At 46.6% G+C, this 25,357-nt stretch overlaps 1 protein-coding gene across 1 annotated transcript in view; it reads right to left on the bottom strand.

The window, feature by feature from the left end:
• The window catches only part of LOC138447672 (macrophage mannose receptor 1-like), a 193,564-nt gene that overhangs the window by 42,836 nt on the left and 125,371 nt on the right, over nucleotides 1–25,357 (bottom strand). The window contains exon 7 of the mRNA XM_069603929.1: nucleotides 12,193–12,302. Within this exon, the coding sequence (XP_069460030.1) occupies nucleotides 12,193–12,302 (110 nt within the window). The remainder of the gene's footprint in view (nucleotides 1–12,192; nucleotides 12,303–25,357) is intronic.

Below are 25,357 nucleotides of genomic sequence, written 5' to 3'. Positions count from 1 at the left end.
CTTTCCCCTCCTTTCCCCGGTTCCCCTTGAGGGATTCTTAGCGTTCGCCTGCTCGGCGACATTTACATTTGCTGCAGTGCTGCTTGCGCTTTCCTCCCCTGCCTTTGCTTCGCGCCTGCTCAGCGCCGGATATATTTACATAAAGAGCTCGCCCTGTGAGGAGCGGCTCGAGCGCGTTACCACTCCAACACACCTCATAGGCAGAGAGGTTTCTTGGCCTCTCAACGTTCGCCTGCTCGGCGTTCGGTATGTGTGTGACTGCTTCAGGCAGCAGTTAAAGAATTTATACATTTTGTGTTCCTCACGTGCTTTCGTTCAGCATTATTACTGTTTATTAGTTTTTTTTATGTTTATTGCCTGCTTGGTCCTGGGTTTTAAATACATTTCCACAGACTTCAGGTGGAGTTTTGATAGGTCTGCTTGACCTTTTTTCTGTTTGATCTGTGACACTTGGGTGCTTTTTCCTTCATATTCTATTTTTGTTTTCCATTGTTACCAACACTGCAGCCAATTAAAGGGCCAGAAGGGGTTCCTTCAGTGGATGCCAGGACCCAGGTAGGGTGGCTTCAAAAAAAAGTGATAGGCTTAGTGAGGATTCTGGAGTGAGGGGGTTGGGTGAGACCTCCCTGGTGCCACCCCCGACCATCTCCAGGGCTATAAGGGATTCCATGGATTTGGCTCTCTTGAATTTAAACTCAACCTTAGCCTCAGCATTTGACAGGCTAATTAATAAGATTCCCGACTTCCATCCCAATCCTGTTCAGGGCCCTTCTACAGCGACCAGAAAGTGCACAACCAAATCTAAACATTTGCAAGGGCAACTAAGTGCAGTTCAGAGTTCTCCCTCTTTACCTGACTCCCCGGTTAGAACCTTAAAGCGTAAGTTCGGTGAGTGTGTTGCCCAATCTTCAGCCCCAATTAGAGTGACCTCTACTCCTTTATCATCCCCTGATTCCTCTATATATTCGGACTCCCCGCCCAAGAGGCGTAAAAGGAAGGTGTGATCTGTGGGGGTATCCCAGACTGCTGAGGAGCAATTGTTGGACGACAGTGGGGTTCTGTTTTTTGACCCCTCTCTCATTCAGCACCCTAGGTCAGCGGAATGGCGTCCTTCTGAGGCAGTCTCCTCTTTCCTCCATCATTGGGTTAGGAGGGCTCTTCCTAGCAAAGACAGGAATAAATTGCATTCAGAATGCCTCCGTCCTGTTATTCCTGACAAGGTGTCAATGACCCCTGTGATTGATCAGTCCATGGTGGCTTTCTTGTACCAAAGGGGTAAGGACCCAAAGAAAGGGGTTGACGGGGCACTTCGGAGTTGTCAGGACAAGCAATTGGACATGTTAGGGCCCTTGACCCAAATATTCGAATTGGCAGAGGAGGCTGCTACTAATGAATCACAAATAGATGTCCAAGCGCTCAGGGGCTGGGTGCAGAGTTCCTTTTGCCTGCTCGGCAATGCTAATTCCAGTATATCCAATGAGAGGTGCAAAGCTCTGCCTAGGCGCATAGACCCCAAACTAAAGGATATGGTGGAGGGAGAGGCTGTCCCAAAGCTCAAGGAAATCTTTTTGGGGATAAGTTCATTAAGGACCTCTCGGCTTATGTCCATACCTTAACTGCATTAGGCAAGGCCCAGACAAACATTAAAAAGGTTTTTGCGGCTGGAATATTTGATAATGTCGGATATATCTGTTATATCCTCTTCCACTTGTGAAGAGTCTGATTCCCTGTCCTCCCCTTCCTCCTCACCTCTGATCTTCCGATGTAATGCAAGCTTCGGGTTATCCTGAGCTCGAGTCTTTCCCTTTTTTTTTTGCAGATAAGGACGACCGTGAAAGGACTCCACAGTGACACCCAATGGGTGAACTGTGGCTACCCTCCTCAGCCGTTGAACTGTGGGGAAAAAGCCAGCGGCATAAAAACCCCAGAAAGATATACTTCTGCTGAAGAGATGAGTGGATCAGGAAACTCCAGGGATGGTAAACTTGGGCGAAAACCAGCAGTAGAATGAGTACCACGGGTTAAGTGTTCCGGTAGCAACTATACAATCCAGGAAGAGGCAGGCAATCCGTTGGGCAGGCAGGAGTCGGTACACTAGAAGTACAAGAATACGCCAATAGGGAAGAGGCTAGGCAGTCCGTAGAACAGAAGGAGGTCGATACACAGAATGGCAAGGCTGGAGGAAAAAAGGAAAAGGGGCGGAGAGGAAAGGAATGAAAGAAAGCAAGCCTGAGGGAAAATAACACAAGACGGGAGGAAGGGACCGGTGGAAGATGGGAGCGGAAAAGTAGAAGGAGGAAGGACAAGGATACGGAGGCGAGAGGAAAAGCTGGAGATTAGAAAGGGAGGACGGGGAGACGGGAGACGGTAAGGAGACAAAACACAGAGGAGCGAAGTGTAAGGAGTACGGCAGCGCAGTAGATCAGCGATACTGTTCATTGCAACGCATCCGACACCGGAAGTGAGTGGCTAAAGAACCGGCGTCGGAATGCGTAGAAAAAAAAAGACTAGACCCGTACTTTGCGCTTCGTCGTACGTGAAGGAACCAGCAATGGAGGACGCAGCTTCCATTTAGCCCAAAGCCGCCAGGTTCCCTGAGGTGTGACAGTATGCCCCCTCCTAAGGTCCACTCCTCCTGGCTTGCTCGGATGACTACGGTGGAATTTGTACAACAGTAGGGGGGTATTCAAATGAGATCTAGGTTCCCAGGTGTTTTCTGAAGTAGGGTATCCCTTCCATTGAATAAGATACTCTAAACGTCCTCTACGATACTGGGAGTCACATATCTGGGCCACCTCATAGACATCTTTAGAAGGATCTTTAGGTACTGAGGTGTTGCTTGTCTTACGGGTCCATCTATCTTCAACAAAGGACTTTAGTTAAGAAGTGTGAAACACCGGATGAACTCCGCGTAAGCTTGACGGTAGCTGTAGGCGAAAGGCTACAGGGTTTATGACTCGAGTGATCTTGTATGGTCCAATATATTTAGGGGACAGTTTTGAGGGACATACCCAACGTGGTAGGAATTTGGTCGACAAGAGTACCTTAGAACCAACACCCCATTCAGGAACTGGTCTACGGTGTTTATCCGCTTGGGTCTTGTTTCTTTCTTGGGCCTCTTTCAATCCCAGCCTAGCTTTGTTATGTGCCTCTCGGATAGTTGTCAAAGAGGCTTCGGCAGAAGGAACTGAGCTCTCTATGTGAGCTAATGGAAGTAGGGTGCGGGGATGGTAACCATAAGTACAGAAACAAGGGCTAATTCAGAGGGCAGAGTGTTTAGCGTGATTGTAAGAAAATTCTGCCATCGGGAGTAACTGGACCCAATTGTCTTGTTGTTGGTTAACGAAACACCGGATATACTGCTCTAATGTACCGTTGTGGCGTTCCGTCTGTCCTTTAGATTGCGGATGGAATCCCGAGGTGAGAGCTCTCTCTATGCCCAAACCTTTACAGAGAGCGGACCATAAATGGGATGTGTACTGGCTGCCTCGATCCGAAATTATCTTAGTAGGTAGACCATGTAACTTGAATATGTCTTTCAAGAAGATTTCTGCCATACAGGAGGCAGAAGGAACTCTGGGTAAAGGTGAAAAATGTGCCAACTTGGTGAAGGAATCAATCACCACCATTATACAGGTACAACCTTGCGACTCTGGTAAATCAACGATAAAATCGGTAGATACAGTGGTCCAAGGACCAGTAGGAATGGCACAGGGTTCCAACAATCCCAGAGTTCGTTGCGTGGTGGATTTGTTCCGAAGGCAGGTGGTACAAGACTGGACATATTGTTTGGTATCTTCTCTCATGTTGGGCCAAAAGAAATGTCGTCCTAGAAATTCTTGAGTGCAACGAATACCACGATGTCCGGCAAACTTGGAGTCATGACACCAGGATAGTGCGATCTTTCTTAAAGCTGGCGTGGGTAGGTACAATTTGTCGTTTACCAGATAAAGTCCGTCTTTAACTACGTACTTAGTCAGGTTGTCATGCATTTCGTCCTCGAATCTTCCTCCTGAATCGTCCTTGACTAGTTGTAAAAAGTAGAAATAACTCCAATTCTTTGGGACCTAGAAAACATCAACTCAGTCGTGGATTCTGATTCAGACAGATAGTCACTGCGTCGGGACAGGGCATCAGCTACCAGGTTTTGTTCGCCTGGGATGTAGGTGATATCGAAGTCAAACTGGGCGAAGAAATGTGCCCATCTTGCCTGCCTGGTATTATAGCATTCAAATTGGCGTAAGACTTGCAGATTTTTGTGATCCGTGCGAAGGGTAAAAGGATGTTCCCCACCTTGGAGGAGGTGGCGCCATTCAGCACAGGCTAATTTCATGGCGAGTAATTCTCGCTCTATAACAGAATAGTTACGTTGGCTGATGTTTAGGGTTTTGGAAAAATAGGACACCGGGTGTTCCTTACCATGGTGTTCTTGTAGTAAGACTGCTCCTACAGCGGCTGAAGAGGCATCCGTTTCCACAATGAAAGGGCTGTGCTGATCGGGTTGTCTTAAGACAGGAGCCGAACAAAAGGTCAGTTTGAGCTATTGAAAACTCTTCTCCGCCTGGGGGGACCATTGGAACTGAGAGGAGGACTTCTTAAGAAGAGTGGTCATTGGAAGTACCTGTTGGGAGAAATTTGGGATGAATTTTCGATAGAAGTTAGAAAGGCCAAGGAATCTCTAGATGTCCTTAACAGTCTTAGGAGACGGCCATTCTAGGATGGAATTGACCTTTTGTGGGTCCATTGCAATGCCCTCAGAGGAAAGGATGTAACCTAAGTAGGACCGAAAAGACACATTTTTCAAGTTTGACAGAGAGATGATTTTCTTGTAATCTGTGAAATACCTCCAGGACATGGATATTATGTTCTTCTTGGGTGAGAGAGAAGACAAGTATATCATCTAGGTAGATGATGACTGAGTGTCCCAAGAGATCAGAAAAGAGTCTGTCCATGAAGCGTTAGAAAATGGAAGGAGCATTGACAAGGCCAAAGGGCATTACTTGATATTCATAAAGTCCAAAGGGGGTCCTAAACGCAGTCTTCCACTCATCCCCAGATTGGATACGAAGCAGATGGTAAGCGTTCCGTAGATCTAGTTTGGTAAATATTGTGGCCGACTGAACGGCGTGAATGATTTCTGAAATAAGTGGCATGGGATACCTGTCCTTTGTAGTTACCTTGTTTAGCCCCCTGTAATCGATACACGGGCGTAGTTCCAGTGTGTCTTTCTTGGGGATGAAGAATAAGGAGGCCCCTGCAGGAGATCTGGAAGGCCTAATCAAGTCATTGGCCAGATTCTTATCTAGGTATTCGCGCAGATATCTTCTTTCTTGAAGTGTCAAAGGATACATCCGATAAAAGGGGACCAAGGCCCCAGGAAGTAGATCAATCCTGCAATCTTCAGGTCTGTGAAGAGGAAGCTCAAGAGGTATTTTCTCTGTCACTACTTCAGTGTATTCTTTGAGAAAGGAGGGTAAACAATGTATAGTCTTAGATTCTACTCCACTCGCGGTTTGTATTGCTACCAAGGCAGGTTTGGGCAGACAGTTCTTCTTGCAGAAGGTTGAGTGAAAGCTTAAAAGGTTTCTGGTCCAATCTATGGAGGGGTTGTGTCGACGAAGCCAACCTATGCCCAGGATAAGAGGGAAGTGAGCTGCTCGGATAATATCAAAGGATAAACGTTCAGAATGTTCCATGATGCACACGGTGAGGACCTCTGTGGAATGAGTGATCAGGCCTGAGCTTAACGATTCTCCGTCGACACCCTCTACCTTCTGATCCTCGGTCTTGGCTACTCGAATAAGTCCGTGGCTTTCTGCCCACTGAGTGTCTATGAAATTGCCTGCGTCCCCACAATCCAGAAGAGCCTGGGTCTGAATGGAGGTCTTGCCGATCAGTAGGGTAACTACCATCACCATGAGTCGGTCATCGTTACTACCTTCCAAGGTAGTGATTGAAAGGGTAACAAAGGGACTAGGATTATTCCCTCGGTAGTGAGTCCCCAAACTTACAGAGGGTGCCCTTTTCCCGAGCATCTCGGGGGTACATCTGGGCAGTCTCGAAGTAAATGGGTTGAAGATCCACAGTACATACACAGACTTCCTTCTCGCCTTCTTCTGCATTCTTCAACCGTGAGAGGGGCGCGGGTAGTACCTATCTGCATAGGTTCTTCTCGCGTGGTGCGTGTCGAGGAAGGTGATGTGAGAGGGAGGGAAACAGGAGGTACAGGGATCCCAATCCTTGTTTTACGACGCTTTGCTCGTCGTTCGGTTAACCGAAAATCTATCCGCAATGTGGCTGTGATGAGATCTGTGAAGGTGAGAGGTCTTTCGATACGTGCTAATTCATCCTTTAATTCTTCTCGCAGACCTCTCCGGAATATGGCGTATTGTGCCTGTTCTTGCCAGCCCGCCTCTGCGGCTATTTGTTTGAACAACGTGATGTAGGACATTAAGTCGGAGTTCCCTTGTCTGATGTCCAACAGGTCCTCGGAGGCCAAATACGTGCTCTCGGTACGTAGGAAGGTCTGTTTCATCAAAGTCTTGAATGCTTTGTAATCTTGTAACACAGGATCTGCTCTGTTGACCAGCGGGGTAGCCCAGACCAGTGCACTGCCAGACATGTGAGTAATCATAAACCCGACCTTAGCATCCCCCCGAAGAGAATGTGTGGGAACGAAATGAGAAATGCAGGTTACAAGCATCCAAGAACTCCTTTAAACACTTGGGTGTACCATCAAACTTCCCTGAGACTAGGGGTAATAGAGGTAGATCCGTAGTAGGTGGGTCTCGTTCAGCAATTCTCAGCTGTAAAGTGGCATTTGCGCCTTTGAGATTTTGAACTTCTAAGTTCAAGACTGCTGCCACTAACTCCTGCACCTGTTGCGGAGTGGCCATAATGATTTGTGGGCGTTGCAAACTGTCGGATATATCCGTTATATCCTCTTCCACTTGTGAAGAGTCTGATTCCCTGTCCTCCCCTTCCTCCTCACCTCTGATCTTCCGATGTAATGCAAGCTTCGGGTTATCCTGAGCTCGAGTCTTTCCCTTTTTTTTTTGCAGATAAGGACGACCGTGAAAGGACGCCACAGTGACACCCAATGGGTGAACTGTGGCTACCCTCCTCAGCCGTTGAACTATGGGGAAAAAGCCAGCGGCATAAAAAACCCCAGAAAGGTATACTTCTGCTGAAGAGATGAGTGGATCAGGAAACTCCAGGGATGGTAAACTTGGGCGAAAACCAGCAGTAGAATGAGTACCACGGGTTAAGTGTTCCGGTAGCAACTATACAATCCAGGAAGAGGCAGGCAATCCGTTGGGCAGGCAGGAGTCGGTACACTAGAAGTACAAGAATACGCCAATAGGGAAGAGGCTAGGCAGTCCGTAGAACAGAAGGAGGTCAATACACAGAATGGCAAGGCTGGAGGAAAAAAGGAAAAGGGGCAGAGAGGAAAGGAATGAAAGAAAGCAAGCCTGAGGGAAAATAACACAAGACGGGAGGAAGGGACCGGTGGAAGATGGGAGTGGAAAAGTAGAAGGAGGAAGGACGAGGATACGGAGGCGAGAGGAAAAGCTGGGGATTAGAAAGGGAGGACGGGGAGACGGGAGACGGTAAGGAGACAAAACACAGAGGAGCGAAGTGTAAGGAGTACGGCAGCGATACTGTTCGTTGCAACGCATCCGATACCGGAAGTGAGTGGCTAAAGAACCGGCGTCGGAATGCGTAGAAAAAAAAAGACTAGAGCCGTACTTTGCGCTTCGTGGTACGTGAAGGAACCAGCAATGGAGGACGCAGCTTCCATTTAGCTCAAAGCCGCCAGGTTCCCTGAGGTGTGACAGATAAAGCTGGACGAGGAAAAGCCTGCTCTTCTGGCCGTTTCTCTTTCAGGGGCTCTACCCAGCCACAACAATATGCCTCTCGAGGGGCCCATCATTTTTCCTCTGCTCGAGGATCACAGACGACCTTCTATCTCCAGAGAGGAACTCAGTGGAGAGGTCGGATTGGCAGAGGTGCACGTAGAGCGAGATACGCTCCAGGTATTGTCTCGTCTCGTAAATGTTTCTTCCCACAAAGGTTTGGGGGGCAGGTTGGTACGATTTCGTCATCATTGGGAGCGTCACACCTCGGGGCCATGGGTGTTACAGACAGTTCAGGGATTTCAGATAGAATTCTAGTCCACTCCATGTCAACTCTCGCCGTCTCCTCCTCTTGTGTTTGATCAAGAGAAGCAGAAGCTGGTGGACGCGGAGATTCAAGAGCTTGTTTTCAAGGGTGCGGATTTCCCGGCCACATTAAAGGCTTCTCAATTCCTCAGCACGATTTTTCTGGTTCCAAAGCCCGAAGAGGGTTTTCGCCCTGTGATAAATCTCAGAGCCCTCTACTCATTTGTAGTCTATCATCATTTCAAAATGGAGGGCATTCATCTTCTGAGGGATACCCTGCTCCCAGGGGATTGGATGGTCAAGTTGGACCTCAAGGATGCATATCTGGTAGTCCCTTTCTGCCCCCGCATCAGGAGTTTCTTCAATTCCTTTGGGGGGGTCGCCTTTGGCAGTTTGCCTCTCTCCCGTTCGGCCTATCATCAGCCCTGTGGTGTTTCACCAAACTAATGAAGCCGGTGATGGTCTTCCTCAGGTCAAAGGGGATCAGGAGTATAATTTATCTAGACAACATTCTTCTCCTATCTCAGGATCTCTGGATTCTACAGGGTCAATTGGATCTAACAATCTCTCTTTTGCAGGATCTAGGGTTTGTACTAAATGCCAAGAAGTCCAAATTTTGTCCTACTCAATGGGGATCATTATGAGATTGGTGGTAGTCATGGCGCTATTTACGCCATGACTGCTGCCAATAAGGGGTCCGGCAGCGGTGTTGGTCAATGGGGACTTACCGGTACATTCCGATCTTGGAGGGACCGGTTAGTCCCCATTGACCAAACCATTCCCTATTCCCATTGAGCCCCCATAGGGCTCAATGGGAATGGGCAGGGTGTCAATAACGGGCCCGCGAATGGCAAGCCCGTTATTTGCGCCCTGGTCCCCTAATAGGACCCGTAAGGTACGTTTGGTCTGACCAAACGTACCTTACCGGTCCCGTTAGGGGACCTCAGAATCGGGCGGTAGGGGAATACCGGCACCGGTCTCCTTACCGGTGCCCGGTATCCCCTACCACCCGACTCGGAATGAGGCCCAATGCATCCAATTTCTGGGCTTCAGTATAGATTCAAAGCAGTTCATCCTCCTTCTCCCAGACTCCAGGCTCGCAAAAATTCGGAAAGAAATTCGCCTCATCCTAAGAAAGGGGATTGTGTCACTCCGACAGTTAGCGAGGGTTGTGGGAATGTTGTCCGCCTCCATTCCAGCTATATTTCCGGCGGCTCTTCATTACAGGGAACTTCAACGACTCAAGGGAAGGCATCTGCGCAAGAGTCTGTTTTATGGTCAAAGGGTGAAGCTGGATCCAGAAGCCCGATTGGAGCTTCTTTGGTGGCTCAAGCATATGGATGCCTGGAATGGCAGAGCGATCTTTGGGCCCTCTCCAGATGTGGTCCTCGAGTCAGATGCCAGCAGAGCCGGTTGGGGGGCCAGCATAGGTCAGATTTCCACTGGGGGGAAATGCTCAGATCAAGAGAAATTGCTTCACATAAATTGCCTAGAGTTGCTCGCAGGTTCCTCCGCGGTCAAGAGCCTTCTCAAAGATCAAGGGAATTGCTGCGTCCTCCTTCAGATGGACAATGTTTCAGCAGTTCGATATATCAATCACCTGGGGGGGGACCCGCTCGAAGGCCCTATCAGACTTGGCAAGGGAATTCTGGCATTATTGCCTGGACAGAAACATCCTGCTTCAGGCAGAGTATCTTCTGGGAGTAAGTAATTTAGTGGCAGACTGGAATTCCTGTTACCTTCAGGACAGCAGCGATTGCATGCTGGACAGGAGTATTTTTGCATTGATTCAGCCTCTTTGGGGTCCCATTCAGATAGACCTCTTTGCCTCCCGACTCAACTGCCAGGTTCCTCGGTTTTACAGTTGAAGACCGGTCCCCCTGGATCTGGCGACCAATGCGTTCCTCCAAGACTGTTCGGGCCCTCGCCCCTATGCTTTTCCTCCATTCTCCATGATAGCCAGGGCTCTGCTGCAGCTGCGCAGGCAGTTTGCTACCTTGATAATAGTGACCCCGTTCTGGCCTTCTCAGGTAGGGTTTCCCGCTCTCCTAGAGTTAGCTGTGGATTTTCCTCGCCTTCTTCCTCTTCACCCCTGGCTACTAACGGACCAGACGGGTCTCCCTCACAGCCTGGTCCTTCAAGGACATCTTTCACTTATGGTTTGGAAGATTTCAGCTCTTCCTGGTGCTTCAGAGGCCTTTCGCAGGACTCTATTAGCGTCATCATGGATTACTGGGTATTCATCAGCATGGGGTCGCTGGGATAGCTGGTGTATGGTTAAACACCTCAATCCCATTTTTGCTCCTCCAGTAGACATAGTAAACTTTTTAGTGGAATTGTTCAAAGAAGGCAAAGCCTGGAGAACAATTAACGGGTTCAGATCGGCGATATCAGCTGCCCATGTTCTGGTTAAAGGGGAACCGGTTGGGAAACATTTCTTGGTCAGGAAGGCCCTGAAGTCCATTAGAGTTAAGGTTCCTCCTAAAGCCAGGTATTCAGTTCTTTGGACGTTAATAAGGTGTTGAATTGATGTATTGCTTGGCCTCATAATCATGAATTATCCCTCCAACAACTTTTTTCAAAGTTAACAATGTTGCTACGTCTTGTCTCCATTAAAAGAGTGTCTGACATTAGAGCTCTTGATGTGGACAGCAAGATCTTCTCTCCTCAGGGGGTGACCTTCTTTGTGACTAAGAGAACTAAATGTATGATTTCTTCTGTTTCTTATCCAGCATTTCCTGAGAATGATAAATTATGCGTGGTTCAGTGTTTGAAATGTTTTGAAGCTAAAACAGTAGATCTTCGTCCCCCAGATACCTCTCAGCTGCTTATTTCATACCGTAAGCCTTATAAGGCAGTGTCCTCAGGTACTCTTGCTAGATGGGTTAAATGGGTTATGGAAAAAGCTGGTATTGACATTTCTTCCTTTGGAGCTCATTCAATTAGGGGTGCCATGGCATCAAAAGCGGCTTTCCTTGGGGGAGGTTTGGAGCAGATCCTAAAAGCAGCTGATTGTTCCAGGGAATGTACTTTTAAGACATTTTATCATAAAGGGATTGATCATGTGGTTTTCAAAGTGATGCAAGGGCTTGAAACTTGCATAATATGAGCCTCCTTGTCGTGCCATAGAATACCTAATCCCCCGCACTATTGTGAGTGGGGGTTTAGATTCTATTAAAGACAAGGAGGCGAGTATTATCCCGCCAATCCACCCAGTGCTAACATTTGTCTCCTTTTTTCAGCTTCGGGTTGATCACCTTGGGAAAATTGATTCAGCGGAAGATCTCCGGAGTCTGCGCCTTGAGGAGTTGGCTGAACTGTTCTTTGGTTGGACTGTGGACCTTTTATTTTTCGCTTTTTAGGCTGTCATTTGCAGCTTCAGAAGAAGAGTTGTGCTTAGAGAAAAGGACATTTATGGGGGTGGGTTCATCCTGATTGGTTCATGGGCTGGTTATGAGCCCCATCTTTGACTGGGTTCCTGCACTGTAAGCTTATGGTTCATGTGTTTTTCTGTTTTAAAAAAAAAAAGTTACTGTTTGAACAAAGTTTTTTCTTTGCTGCTATTTTGTCAGTAGTAAACATTGAAAGCATAATACTCGCTTCCTTGTCTTTAATAGAATCTAAACCCCCACTCACGATAGTGCGGGGGATTAGGTATTGTTCACTGGTTAACAGTTTTGTTCTGTCATCTGTCACATTACTCAGTGGACAATTAGAGTCAATGGCACATCCTGACTGCCTGCTGGGTGATGGCACTGCACGGTTATCGGTTTGCCCAATCATTCAAATAGCCAATCTCCCCCCACCCACTGAGGTTTCTCACAAATGTCTTTTCTCCGTAAGTGCCACATATCCTGCTAGGCACACATTTTAGGGCCCAGCCTGACCGATTTCAGTTATCTGGAATGGAATGCTGACAGGCAGCTAACCCGATAAATGCCCTCTGTTTAATAAACGTTGGCTCCCACGTTCCTAGTAGCCATCACTCTTTGTTTTTCTCTCTGCAGCCCCCAAACCCCGGGCCGGGTACCTTGTGCCGGACAAGCTGCTTTCGTCCGCCCACTCCCAGGCTGCTTCTGATTTCACATCTGTGAGGCCCAGCCAGAATGTTCGGGGTCTGATGGCATCAGCGAGATACACCTGCAACAAAATGAAGTCTGTTAGCGCCGGCGCAAGTAAGGGGAGGTTAAAGAATGGCGAAGAGCCAAGGCAATCCAGTAGCTGTGTGATAGGGAGAGAACGGCCCGGCCTTTATTGGGACACCCCTTTCATGTGGGAGGCAAGTGGCGCGCAAATTTGCTCCCAGAAAGAATCTCATTTCAGTGCTTCACCCAAATCAGCCCCTTATCCTTAGGCTATCTTTCTTATGAATGATCCTGCAGTTTACTGAGTTGGAAAGTGGAAAGCACCATGATACTGCATGTCAAATATTCGGTGTAGGTTTTCTCATAAGCCATTTTAGTTATTTTTGCATTTCTGTTTCTGAGAAATGAATATTTTATTTATTTATTGTTCACTTATTAAGCTCTTATACAGGAAGTAAATACTGTTTCTAAGCACCCACAGGGCAACAGGGAGGGGACAAGGGGATGAGAAACAATGAAAATACATAAGAGAAAAAAAGAAAAAATTAAATTCGGGGTGGGGGTTGGGGGCCAGACCTACTATGCCTTGTGAGTGTTCAGAAGGTGCAAGTGCAGAAGGGAGGGGGAATGGGATAGATGCTGGGGTGCATGTGGCAGAGCAACAGGTGGAGTGCAATGTAAGGTAAGTGGGAGCCTCCATGGTGGAGGGTGGGCCGTGGTAGTGCTGAGGATCGACAGAAGCGGTGGCCGATTCGGTGTGGGAGGTCGGGGGAGAGAGGGAGGGACGTAGGAGGTAAAGAGGAAAGTATTGAGGAGCTTCCGGAATATAAGAAAGTCCTGCTCAAGACGAAAAGGAAGGGGGAGTCTGTTGCAAAGAAGGGAGCCAGCTGAGGAAAGCGATCGACCTCCTGCCCTCTGTTTAGCGAAACGCTTTACACACAAAGAGTTGGTGCCAGAGGAGCGCAGAGGTCTAGAGTGGGAAATATTTAGTAAGAGAGAGTTGCAGATAGTGGCCCCAGAAAGCCTTGTGGATGATACAGAGGGATTTGAATTTAATCTGTGAAGCAACCGGAAGCCAGTGAAGACTTGTTTGGCCAGGAGAGATACAGTCCCAGGGCTTGAGGCAAAGGATAAGTCTCACTGCCCTATTCTGGATTAGCTGGAGGGGTCACAGAGTGGAAGAAGGTAAGTTCAGAAGGAAGCTATTGCAATAGTCAGGCCTAGATAGAACCAGGTTTTGGGTAACATTGCGCTTCTGGGGGAAGATGAGAAAAGGTAGGATTCCTTTGAGAAGGAAGAGCTGAATCTGGGACTTCTTGGCAATGCTCCGAGTGTGAGGAAGAAAGGAGAGAGAGGAGTCGAATATGACTCAGAGGTTTCTGGCTACAGAAGAGGGAGAGGGAGAGCCCATGGAAGAAGGCCAGAGCGAGGGGAAGAAGTCGGGAGCAGGGATCCCAATTGGAAGGATCTCCGTTTTGCTGGCATTGAGGCAGAGATTATTGGAAGTGCACCAGGCCTGGATGGCAGAAATGCAGTCAGGAATGATGGAACGCGCAAGAGGGTTAGCAGGAAGTTTGAAGAAGAGTTGTATGTTGTCAGCATAACACTTGAAGTTGGGGCAGATGTAGGAGATGAGGAGTGCCAGCTGTGTAAGGTAGATGTTAAAGAGCGATGGTGAGCCGATAGAGCCCTGAAGATATCACAGGTGGAGAAGGAAGTCAGAGAGGAGAAGGAGCATAGGATGACTTGGGAGGAGCGGTCAGTTAGGAAGGAGGTCAGCCAGTCCAGTGCCTGCTCTGAGATACCAAGGGTGTTGTGGAGACTTTGTATGAGAATGGAGTGGTTGACCGTGTCAAATGCAGATGAGTGATCAAGAAGGATGATGACAGCAGGGGTGTTGGAATCCAGGGATGCAAGCAGTTCTTCATGGGTGCTCAGAAGAGCAGTTTCCGTGCCTCTGTATGCTCAGAATACAGATTGATGGTGGTGGAGACCACCAACAAGTAATGTGTGAGAGCTGAGTTGGGACAGGGCCGATTTCTCCAGCAGTTTTCCCAGGAAGGGGGTGATGGAGATAGGGCAGTAGTTGGCTGGACAGGTAGGGTCTGCTGATGTTTTCTTAAGGAGGGAGTGCTTGAGGGAGGAGGGGAAAGAACCAGTAGCAAACAAGTGGTTACAGAGATCAGCGAGTGCAGGGGCAAGAGCGCTAATGTTGTCCTTGATGGTTCTGGATGAGCAGGGGACACCTGCTTGGAAGAGACCTTCATGGAGCGGACAACTGTGGTGACTTCTTCCGGTGAGACAAGGGCGTAGGAGGAGATAGAGGAAGGAGGATGGTGAGTGGCCAAGGGAGGCAAGGTGGTGAGAGATGGCTTGGGAGATTGAGTGACACGGCTGTTCAGAATGTCCTGAGTTATTGTGATGAAGTGAGTGGCGTTACAGAGGGCCTGAGAAGGAATAGGAAAGGAGGATACTGCGGACGGGTTGGCTAGTTCCCTGCAGATTTTGAACAGTTCAGCCGCTGTGTTGTTGGAAGCGCCAGATACCTGTGCCTGAATGTGGGCCCTTTTCTATAGAGAGTCTTTATTGCCTTTGGAGCAGACGGCAGGCCAGTTTGTCAGAGGATGAGCCTGAGGTTTTCTACTTCCGTTCTGCAGCTCTGCACTTTCGTTTCAGGTCTGCAAGTTCGGAGTCATGCCAAGTGTTGCGCTTAGAGGCGGGTTTCAAGCGGATCCTCACCACTCGGGCAAGAATGTCACGGGTGTTGGTGATGGACATGTGGAAGTTGCTGAAGCAGTGTCAGAGGTAGAGTCTGAGTTGGAAGGGCAAAGGGGGGATAAAGGTGGATGTGAATGTGAAGGCAGCAGCTGACAATCATTTCATCGGACAGATGCCCGTGAACGAGGTTGGAAGGACTTTTGGAAGAGTGGTCACAAGGCCATAGGGACCCAGGTGGGAGGCAAGAAGAGAGTGCTCAGACCAAGAGAGAGGGATGACCAGAGGAGATGAGAAAGGGAGGTCAGAGTGGATGAGGGCATCCAGAGTGCGTCCAGATATAGAGGTGCATAGGTCAATGAAAAGAGTGGATACTGTGCTAGGAGAGTCCAATTGGAAGTTCTTGAGGAACTTGTTGGGGAGGGGGGGTTTCTATAGTTGGACCTTAACGCCCTTGTATGTATTGGATGATTGTCTTTTCAGGGTCGCATGGGAAAGTAACAACGGAGTATCTGGTTCCTCTACTCCGTTACCTACAAAAACCAATTCTTGCAGTTACATTGACATATTCTCATGCGCCCACGTTTTACAGAGAAAAGAAGACAAATTACCCCTTACCTCAGTGTTCCAATGTGTTTTTGGTTTTAATTCTGAATATTATTGTGCATTTGACTGTGCCCTTTGTGATAACACGTGTTTTGACGATCTCCTCGTCTTTTTCAAATCAGGGCTTATCATATTATAGCATTATAGAACCATCAACTGAATGACAAGAAACTGCTGAGATTTGTTGGTCTTAAGAAAGTGACATTAGGAGGAGGAGATCAGTAATTGAAACTCAGACACGAAGAAACAAAATTAATTTGTAAATTTCGCGCAGTGGAGAGGGGCCTGAATTCTGACAACGAAATGGCCTCCTTTCTATAATGCATAATGAATGTGTAAACATTAATTAATATGAATAACAATGTTTAACTGATATAACCCTAAAATTGTAGAATGGTGATGTATGGTATTAGGTAAACGGTAACATTCTTTGTGGAGAGTGTCCAAAATTTGGACCACATGCTAGAGTACCAAACCCACTAAGCTGTAGTAACAGGGTGTAAACTGACGCCCAGAATCCACCTTACCAACATCTCAAAATGTCCAATATATCTACGCTCCATTTATCACTCAAAAGCACAATATACCTCTACACAGGTAAACAATAGTGATAACTTGAAGCAACATGTAACTGTAAATAAAAACTGAACGACGCATTAACAATGACTAACCTTTTATTTTGCCCAAAATATGCCCGCCGCTATCGAAATAATAAAAGGACTTCAGGGAACGCAATACTCTGTAAATTTGATTAAAACTAGATATATTAAATTAAAAGCACCAAAGCATCACTATTATTTAACCGTAAGAAAAATATGATTTTGGACCAAAAATAAACCCAGGTACTGGACGACGCAATACTATACATATAGAATTAAAACTTTCTTAAACATTAATAGAGATGAAAGCACTAAAACAACTGATTGATTTAACTTAATCTTCGGATTTAAAATGGATTTATATTAAAATATGCTATGGCAACACTTTAGTCTCCACTCAAGCACAAAACATGGCCACCGCAGTCGAGAGGGGCGAAGGACAACGTTGCCAGGAAACCTAATTTGTTGATAGTAAGAACTCGGCAGGGACGCCGAGCGAACGCGAACGAGGACATCTTCGCACAAGACATTACATTGGAGGTAAGCGTGCAAGAGGGGCTCCCCAGGGGGGGCTTTCTCTGCGAACTAAGCTACACGCGGCTTCACGTGGAGACCTTTTATACAAATCAAAGCTTGTCCGCAATCTAACACAGACTCGTACAAGATACCTGATCATGTTTGTAATTTTGCCTAGTTTTATATTTATACCCAACATTTACTCGCATGAGATATCCAAGCGCGTTTACAAATTTGTTATGGCTTACACAAAACAAAGGGAAAACTGCCGCGTTTAAGAGAGGCAAGAGCCTGGCAAGATATAGTTTGTTTGTCACGAAACAAAAGAGGGACTACATGCAGAATATCTGAATCTAGAATCAAAGTGGTCCTGACCCATTTCCATTCACATTTTAGATAAGCCTGGGATTTAACCCGTGAATTGAAAGCAAAGACCTAAAGAGTACATTTTCAAACAAGCACCATTGGGTAAGCAGAATCAGATTGAACCAAATACCATGCATACCGAGTCTTTTTGAAGAACTGTGCAATGTGTAACTATTATAGTTTATTCATTTTTTTGAAGTTTCACAGAAATTCAAACTATCTAACTCTTTGTTACCATTATATTTTATTAATTTATTATTTTTATTTTTGTTCTTTCTACCATCCCTAACACTCCTACCCTATACCCCTCCCTCAATGGCCAACCTAATGAATGATTCTGTGCAATGAATATGCAGATTTCATGTGATGGTCAATGTGAACACAACTTTTCCATATACTAAATATGCTTTTTTGAAAATTATAATTTGTAAATGTAATATGATAAGCCCTGATTTGAAAAAGACGAGGAGATCTTCGAAAGACTTGTTATCACAAAGGGCACTGTCAAATGCACAATAATATTCAGAATTAAAACCAAAAACACATTGGAACACTGAGGAAAGGGGTCATTTGTCTTCTTTTCTCAGTAAAATGTGGGCACATGAGAATATGTCAATGTAACTGAAAGAATTGGAATCCAATTGGATGTTAAAGTCACCCAGGAGCAGCAGGTTGGAGGAGGTTGAGAGTAAGGGGGAACAGAAATCAGTCCATTCAGAGAAGAACAGGGAGGTAGTGTCTGGAGGCTGGTAAATGGTAGCAATGGTCAGGGTGGAGGAGGGAGAGATGAAAGCAGCAGCTGACACTCAGTTCCTGGTTACCTTTCTTTTGTAATCAACTAGCTGTAGCAAATGTTGCTAGACCAGGAGATAGGCTACCCTTGATCCCACAGCGAAGACTAATAACACGAACCATGTCAAATATGGTACTGACTGCGGTATGCTGCAGGGGTCTCACACACAAGCTTATGCTCTAGCAAGTGCAATACTGGGAGGTGGGGAGGCTTGGAATTGGCATCACATTGGTGGCAGTTTGTAGACTAAATGCACATTGCAACCAACGCGGACTAGTCTGATGAGCTAGACGAGCAGGGAGAACTCTCTAGAAAGCTTCACGAAGGAGGAAAAGTAGGAGTTGAAGATTCACATGGCCATGCTGAGGTAATCAAGCTACACAACATATACAAACTTTGTGAGCTAGCAAAACACATCTGAGCAGACCGAAGCTAGCTGGAGGATTAGAAGGAAGCACACACCATTACTGGTGGGAGACCCTGTGGTGTGCAAGAGGAAGGAGTCGGACAAAAGGGAGGCATGTTTCAAATAATCCTTATTTAAACGGTAATAGAAAAGGCCTATCTTCTCCTATATCGTCATCAGGGTGGTTGTCCAACTCAAAATGTCCGTCCTCTGGCCAAACTAACTTACTCTAGCTCTACCACTAACACAAAGACATTAACATAAACAGCTCCAGGATAATGTCTCCCTTCTCCTGGTGCAATGACATCAGCCTTAGGGGTGTAACTCTATTAGTCTCTGATAATAGCGCAAGTTCTGCACTTGTAGAGAAACAGGAGAAGGACTCCCTTCTCTTGGTCCCACAGTTCAAAAGCTGCTTTTTCCTCCTGGTTGATTTAATCAGCCTCCAAACTGCTGTTTAGTAACCTTTTGCCTTAGTTTCAGATTCAACAGTTTCAATAATAGAACAAGGAGAATGACTCCTATCAACTGGTTCACTTGATTCAACCTTTGGGTAACTTTGAGTAGTTTCATGCCACAGTTTTTTATCAACCTTTGCACTTCTTTCCAGGCTTCTCTTAGGCTTTGTTTAAAAGTCAAAAACTCCTGTTGTTTTCAACACAGTTATTTCTTGTCCTCCTTTCCTCTCCTCTTGTCGATGAAAACAAGGGAAACTGTTCCCGTAGAGTCCTTGATTTCTCCTACCACTCTGATGCAGGAGATTATACTTGTGACACTCTCTAGTCTGAATGTCTCTTTTGATGATAAAGTGTTGAGGGTTATTACTCCTGATATGTTCTTCTCTTTCAGTCGCTTTGACACAACTGAGACAAGAAAGATCACTAATGGAGTAATCTTCACACTGGAGACTTCTATCCCAAATCTGGAGGTTAGAGAGATCACTCCTGCAGCTTTCTTGCCTTTCAATACTGTTGATACAATTACTGAGACGAGGGACAACACTCCCAATGTCTTTTTTCCCTTTCGATACTTCTGAGATCATTTCTGAGAAGAGGAAGATTTCTCCCGATGCTTTCTTCCCATTCGATATTCGTAATACAATTATTGAGACGAGGGAGATTACTCCTGGTGTTTTCTTTCAATTCAATATTCTTGATACAATTACTGAGACGAGAGAGATTACTCCCTGGCTTTCTTTAGCTTCAGCATCCTTCCCCAATCCCCTACCGGTTCTCCTGTGACTACCCATTACCTCTTCTTTGTTGGAGCCAGGTCACTGGTTCTTCCTGGGGTGTTGGGTTGGTGCGCTCCCATGAACTATTCTCTTGGCTTCTCTTTCCACACCCTGCTGCCATGCTCTGGCTCCGTGGTGTCGCCGGCCAGAGGGTATTGGGGTAGTTAATGGACCGCTCGGTCCACCTCTTCGAACTCACGCCACCGTTGGCCGGTCTCCAGCTTCCAGTCAGGCCTGCTCTGGGTCGGCCTGTCAAAGACTCCTGCAATCTTTTGACAGCGTCCTCCCGCCTGGAGGTTCAATTCGCTGCTTTAGCTTTGTGCTCCCAGGTTTGAATTTCCCATTTCTGACAGGTTTCTACCTGCTTTGCTTCTCATTTGGCCCTTTCCCGGTCTCCATTCTATTTAGCTGGTTCCTCCCCAGCAGTAGTTTATATAACTATCAATCTTCTTCTTCACAGTACTCCTGGAAGATGACATTAGAGCAGATTGTATGTGCATTTTAGTCTTCCTAATCTTGGTGGTATCATTATTTACATGAAGAAAGGAAAGAGTATTACAGTAGAATACAGTAGTGCTTATAGATACTTTCTCAGTAGACGTTATGGATTTCATAGATTCAAGGGCAACAGGGCTAGAGAGTTCCATCACAAAACTGGAGTCCTTGTCCACATAAGGGGAGTCTCTCTGTGTGAGGTCCCGCATTCCACAACCACTAAGGGGAATATTGTGTAGCTGCCTCACCTCCCTAGTCTCACAGGGAAGGGTTCTCCCTTGGGGAGAAGTGATGTGATCCCATGAATCATCACACAACCTTCTGAAACCTGCAGGACATCATAGTAGATGGGCAGGGACTTCACTCAAGTAATGTGACAATTTATCTGAAGCAGGATAGTGCTACCCACTGTGGATAGTGGACAAATGCAGCCGGGGACCCTGTCCAGTCTCCTAACATAGCACTCAGCACAGCTCCATGGCAGAACATTTTTGTGGAGGATAGTGGACCATCAGAGCCTGCAACCCTCTCCTGTGTCCTAGCATGGCACTCAGCAGAGCTGAATAGCTAAAGATTTTCGAGGAGGATGTTGGACAAACAAATCCGGGGTTCCCCTCCAGTCTCCTAACATGGTGCTCATCTCAGCTGCATTTAAGAACATTTTAATGGCGGTCTTCAGTCTGTTGCAGGATCCTGTACCTGCTCACTCAGCCTGGAGAAGCCACGCAGTCAAAGGTGGTGAGATGCATTTCCTGCACATCAAAGGGGGTAGATCAAATATTGGTATTTGTCTTAGTTCAACCAACAGCCCAAACCCTAAAACAGTTTTTAAGCTAACTTGTCCCAGGGCTCAGTAGCTCAATGCGGCAGAAAGCCTTGGGGGCCGTTTAGGGCCACAGAGATTCCTAAAGAATGGGAGTAGAGTCTTGACATGTTCCGGATTGTATCCTGGGTTTCACTGATCAAAGACCGATAAGCTTCCTTCAAGCCTTTCCGCCATCAGCAAAAAAGGGGAGGAAATGAGGTGGGAGAGCGCTGAGGAGAGGGCTGTGTGACCTCCCTAGCATCCAGGAAGCTCATGGGAAATTTAAGATTTGGGGTACATGGTGGTCAGATGAGAGATTGAGAGTTTATGAGAACAAGGGTGATGAGACTGGAAGGGATTACATCTTCAAGACTGGGTGTGCGGTCCCAATGTTCCTCTCATACCCCGCAGTTAAGGGATCAACCCGAGAAGCTCCTGCGTGTAAGGCCCCTAGACTTGCATTGCAGGTCCGGTTGAACGGAACAGATGAAAGTACTGCTTTGAATGATCATATCTGCAATCACTTCTGCTTCTGCTGCATTATTTGAACTTTTCCTGAAACAAACGTGCGTTTGTTTTGTCATTTCCTCACCAGCACTGCGAGTCAGGAGACTCTTGCTGTTCCACGCTCGTTCCCCAGAGGGGGCGGAGACTGCTGCCAGTCACGTGCACATCACGTGACTCTCAAAAGCAATCACTTTCTAACCATCCCTTCGTGCTGAGAGAGGCATGCAGATGACTCGGTTAAGGTACCACATCCACAAAAGTATGGCTTATGCCTTAAAGGTAAATCTCCCTCCTCATCTGCAACAGTTTTAATACACTTTAACATTAATTCCATCATGCTGTCACTAAGAGATTCTCTTATTATTAAATTGAAGATGGTTTAGCGCCAATGGGCTCAATGCTAAGAGTCTACTTGGGTGGGTCTCAGCAGACCTGTGATGTTTAGGGATGCAGCACATAATAATAAAGACAGTAGTGGCAGGCAGTTTTGCCCTTCTCTAGATTGGGTTCAGTAGGCTTGGGAAGAGGCTTCTTTATCTTCCAAGATGTCCACTGTGTTTGATTTCTGTCCCTGTTTCAAAATGGCTGCCCTGATGAATGACCCTCGCGCTTGCTTGTTCAAGGTTGATTGCATCCTTGCATTTTCCTCCTCCCATCATTGGCCAGTGCATACCCTATAAGCGGCCAGTGGTGGGCTGGAGTTGTGTGGAAACTCTTCTGATCCTCCGTATGATACCACCTATGTGGATTCCAAATCTCCTTGAAGTGCTGAATTCAGTGAATGCTGATAGGCGGTGGCTTCTAGCGAAATTAAATAGATGCTTATAGATTGTGTACTTATTGAATGAAGTGAATGCAGATACTTCTGTAGGTTGTGTGTGCTTATTGTGTCCTGCAGACAATGATAGATGACTGGTGTTGAAGGGGATGGATAGTGCTAAGTGGGGGTGCTTTTTGAATCTCAGTGATTTTGAGAAGGGTAGGATGTTTACTCTGTCGGACAGGATCACAGACCTGACCCTGTCAGGGAGGGGGAACAAGGAACCTTCCCAGCCTGGGGTGGGAGAATGCTAGCCAGACCTACCACAGAGGTCGGGTGATGAAGTTGTGGAGCACATGTCCCTGAAAACCCCCATGGACGCGCCTGGACTGTGAGGGCTGGTACAACATTCAATCCCCCAATGCCATGCACCCACCATTGTGGCCAGTTATCTTTGCTTCATTTCAGAGCTACCTGGAACAGCATGCACTGCCAGACCTAACAGGTTCAGCAGGTAGCAAAAGAAAAGCAACATCTTCCCGGCAGTCTGCAACAATCCGGCACCTGCAAGGGGAGTGAGGCATCACTCACCACAGCCTAGAACCAGCAAAGCACTGACCCAATAACAATCACAGCAACTGTTACATTTGCTGCAGATCAAAATGGGGCTGGGCTAATAGGGTGTTGTGTGCCTTTCCAATGCAGCGACCCACACCCACGGGAAAGGACAACCACTGATTGGGCCCCATAGTCAGGTGGTGCGCATAGCTAATGGGTTTGTGGGGAGAAAAACCTGGAAGACAGGAGTTTCAAAAGCCTGTGAAATCTGCAGTTTGTGCAGTGTTTAGGTGAGGTCAGGAGGCGTGCAGGTGGACCGAGAGACCAGAAGGAGAATGGAAGGTGATGCGGAGCACTGAGGAGTCAGTGAAACATTTGGATAGGAGTGCAGGGGAGTAATTATGTGTGAGAGAGAGTGCAAAAGAGTGTAGTGATTGTGAGAGAGTATGCGGGAGTGAATAGTGTGGAGTAAGGGGGAGTGTAAGAGTGTAGTAGAGGGGCAGTGTGGAAGTGTAGACAGTGAATGGAGGTAGGGAGTGTAAGAGTTGCAGGGAAGAGTGAGAGAATGGGCATCTGAGTGGAATAATAAAGGTGCAGAGTCAAGTGGGGAAGGGTTGACAGTAAGAGGGAGGAGCAGGAATAAGGGGCTTGATGTAGGTGGAAGCTGGGTGGAAAGAACTGCAGGGAAAGAGGAAGAAAGAAGTGGGAGGAGAGAGAGAGTAAAGAGAGCAAGCGAGGGGGTATGGGAAGGAGGACAGAGAGTTGCAGAGTGAAGACCAAAGGAAGTAGGAAATGAGGCGAGAAGGAAAGAGAGCAGTGGGAGAAAGACCAGTAAAGAGTATGAAGAGGAAAGGGGAGCAGAAATTAAGGAGAAGTACAGTTAAAGGGGAGAACAGGAGTGAGTGGGAGAGAGTGATCATGAGAGTGGCAGAGTAAACACAGCAACATTCATTCTTGAAGACCATCTTTCAGGAAGGACAAGAGTAGGGCAACCCTTAGAAAGCACTAAATGGAATTGGGTATACAAGGCCCACCTTCAGGTCCTCCCATGGAAGAGAAGCTATTGTAGAAAATACGGATTGCCAATCTCTGGGGTACATCTCTCGCTGGTTGACAGAGAAGCCTGGGCTCGAGTGGAGAGAGCCCTGGGGAGACTTGGGACCAGCTATAAGACACCTTTAGCCATATCACCTGCCAGCTAACATCACTGCACTACAGCAACCCAAGAACCCTACTAATAAAAACTATTCAATCATCTATCGGATTTGTGAGTTTGTTAAGAGCATCCTATGGCATCTGATAAGTCTCTGGTCGTAGTCTAACCTATTGATAACTATTCTGAAAGCCGCCTGGGCTACCTGGATACATTAGACCCTTAGCCACATGCATTGCATCCATGCCATGTAGTAGATTTGAAAAACCTGGCGGACATTTAAAATGTATGATATTTTAAATGTAGCTAGAACAGAGGATAAGGATTTTATCTGGGGTTTGTTACACCTCTGCTGAAGTAATCAGATTCAGACTCTGATGTCTTGAGTAGCTTCTGTCCTGTGACAAGCCTACCCTTCTTAATAAAAGCTATAGAGAAAGCAGTCTGCAGTTACAGGATTCCAGTGTCTGCAAAAGTCTCCTCAGGACCCATCAGCACAGCTTTCAGTTTAATCGAGGTCCTGAGAGTACCTCGCCGCAGGTGGTGGATGGTATTCTCTGTATGACTGATGGTGAGGGTGTCCCGTTCCTTGTGTGTTTTGGTGGACCCCAGGGATCCATTCAGTCACCCATGATTTTTAATCTGTATATGCAGCCGCTGGGAATTTGGTTGCGGATTTCGGTATCTCCGTCCATCAGTATGCTGAAGATACACAACTCCTGGTGTCATCAGAAGAGGGTATTTGCCACCTGGAGCATTGCTCTCATTGATCAAATTACGGAAGGCATCCGTTCACCTGAAATGTAATAACTGCATCAGGGCCATATATGATTACTTAGAAAGGTTGTGCCTTTTCTTCCCACTGATTCATTTTGTTCTGCTGCCCAGGAACTCAGAGGTTGACTGTAATGAATTGCTTGTGGCCTCTCAAAACAGTATTTGGAAAAACAGTGTTTGTGTTGGGAGCCAGAAAATATGGCCTTGTACTGCAGCTCCTGGTCCCCTTGGAAGGACCTCCTTTTGAATCATGTATTTTGGTTATAATGGTTTTTAAGGATATCATTTTACAGCCTCCAAAAGTGACTCTGGTCCTATTAGAGATGCAAAGGAGTTTTCTGTTTGAGATTCCAAAAGCTTGAAAAACCTTTGCCCAGCATTTTCTTGTTTGGCACCTATTTTTTGGAATAGTTTACCCAGCTCCCATCGATTGGAAACCTTTCTGATGATATAAGATGATTTTAAAACAATACTATCATTGAAAGAATGACTGTTGTATATTTCCAGTTCACCAGTTTGCAGTGTTTTTTAGGCTATTTTTAAACCTTCGTGGTAGTCGAATGTGCACCCCTTGCACCCTGAACTACTGTTATGCATTGTTTTCAATTTATTGTGATTGCTGTGTGTTCTGTAAATCACCAGCTACAAGGGATACATGTTTTGAATTAAATGAACTATTGAATGCAATGATCAGGAGTCTGAAACTTGCAGCTCTCCAGAGGTTTTTGGCTACAACTCCCATGATCCCTCAACATCCCCTATAAAATCTAAGGCTGATGAGGGTTGCAGTTGAAAATATCTGGAGAACTAAAGGTTGCTG

Source organism: Ambystoma mexicanum, chromosome 3q (assembly GCF_040938575.1).
Source record: "Ambystoma mexicanum isolate Mex_15411 chromosome 3q, UKY_AmexF1_1, whole genome shotgun sequence".
Lineage (NCBI taxonomy): Eukaryota > Metazoa > Chordata > Amphibia > Caudata > Ambystomatidae > Ambystoma > Ambystoma mexicanum.
This window is presented reverse-complemented; position numbering and strand designations above follow the sequence as displayed.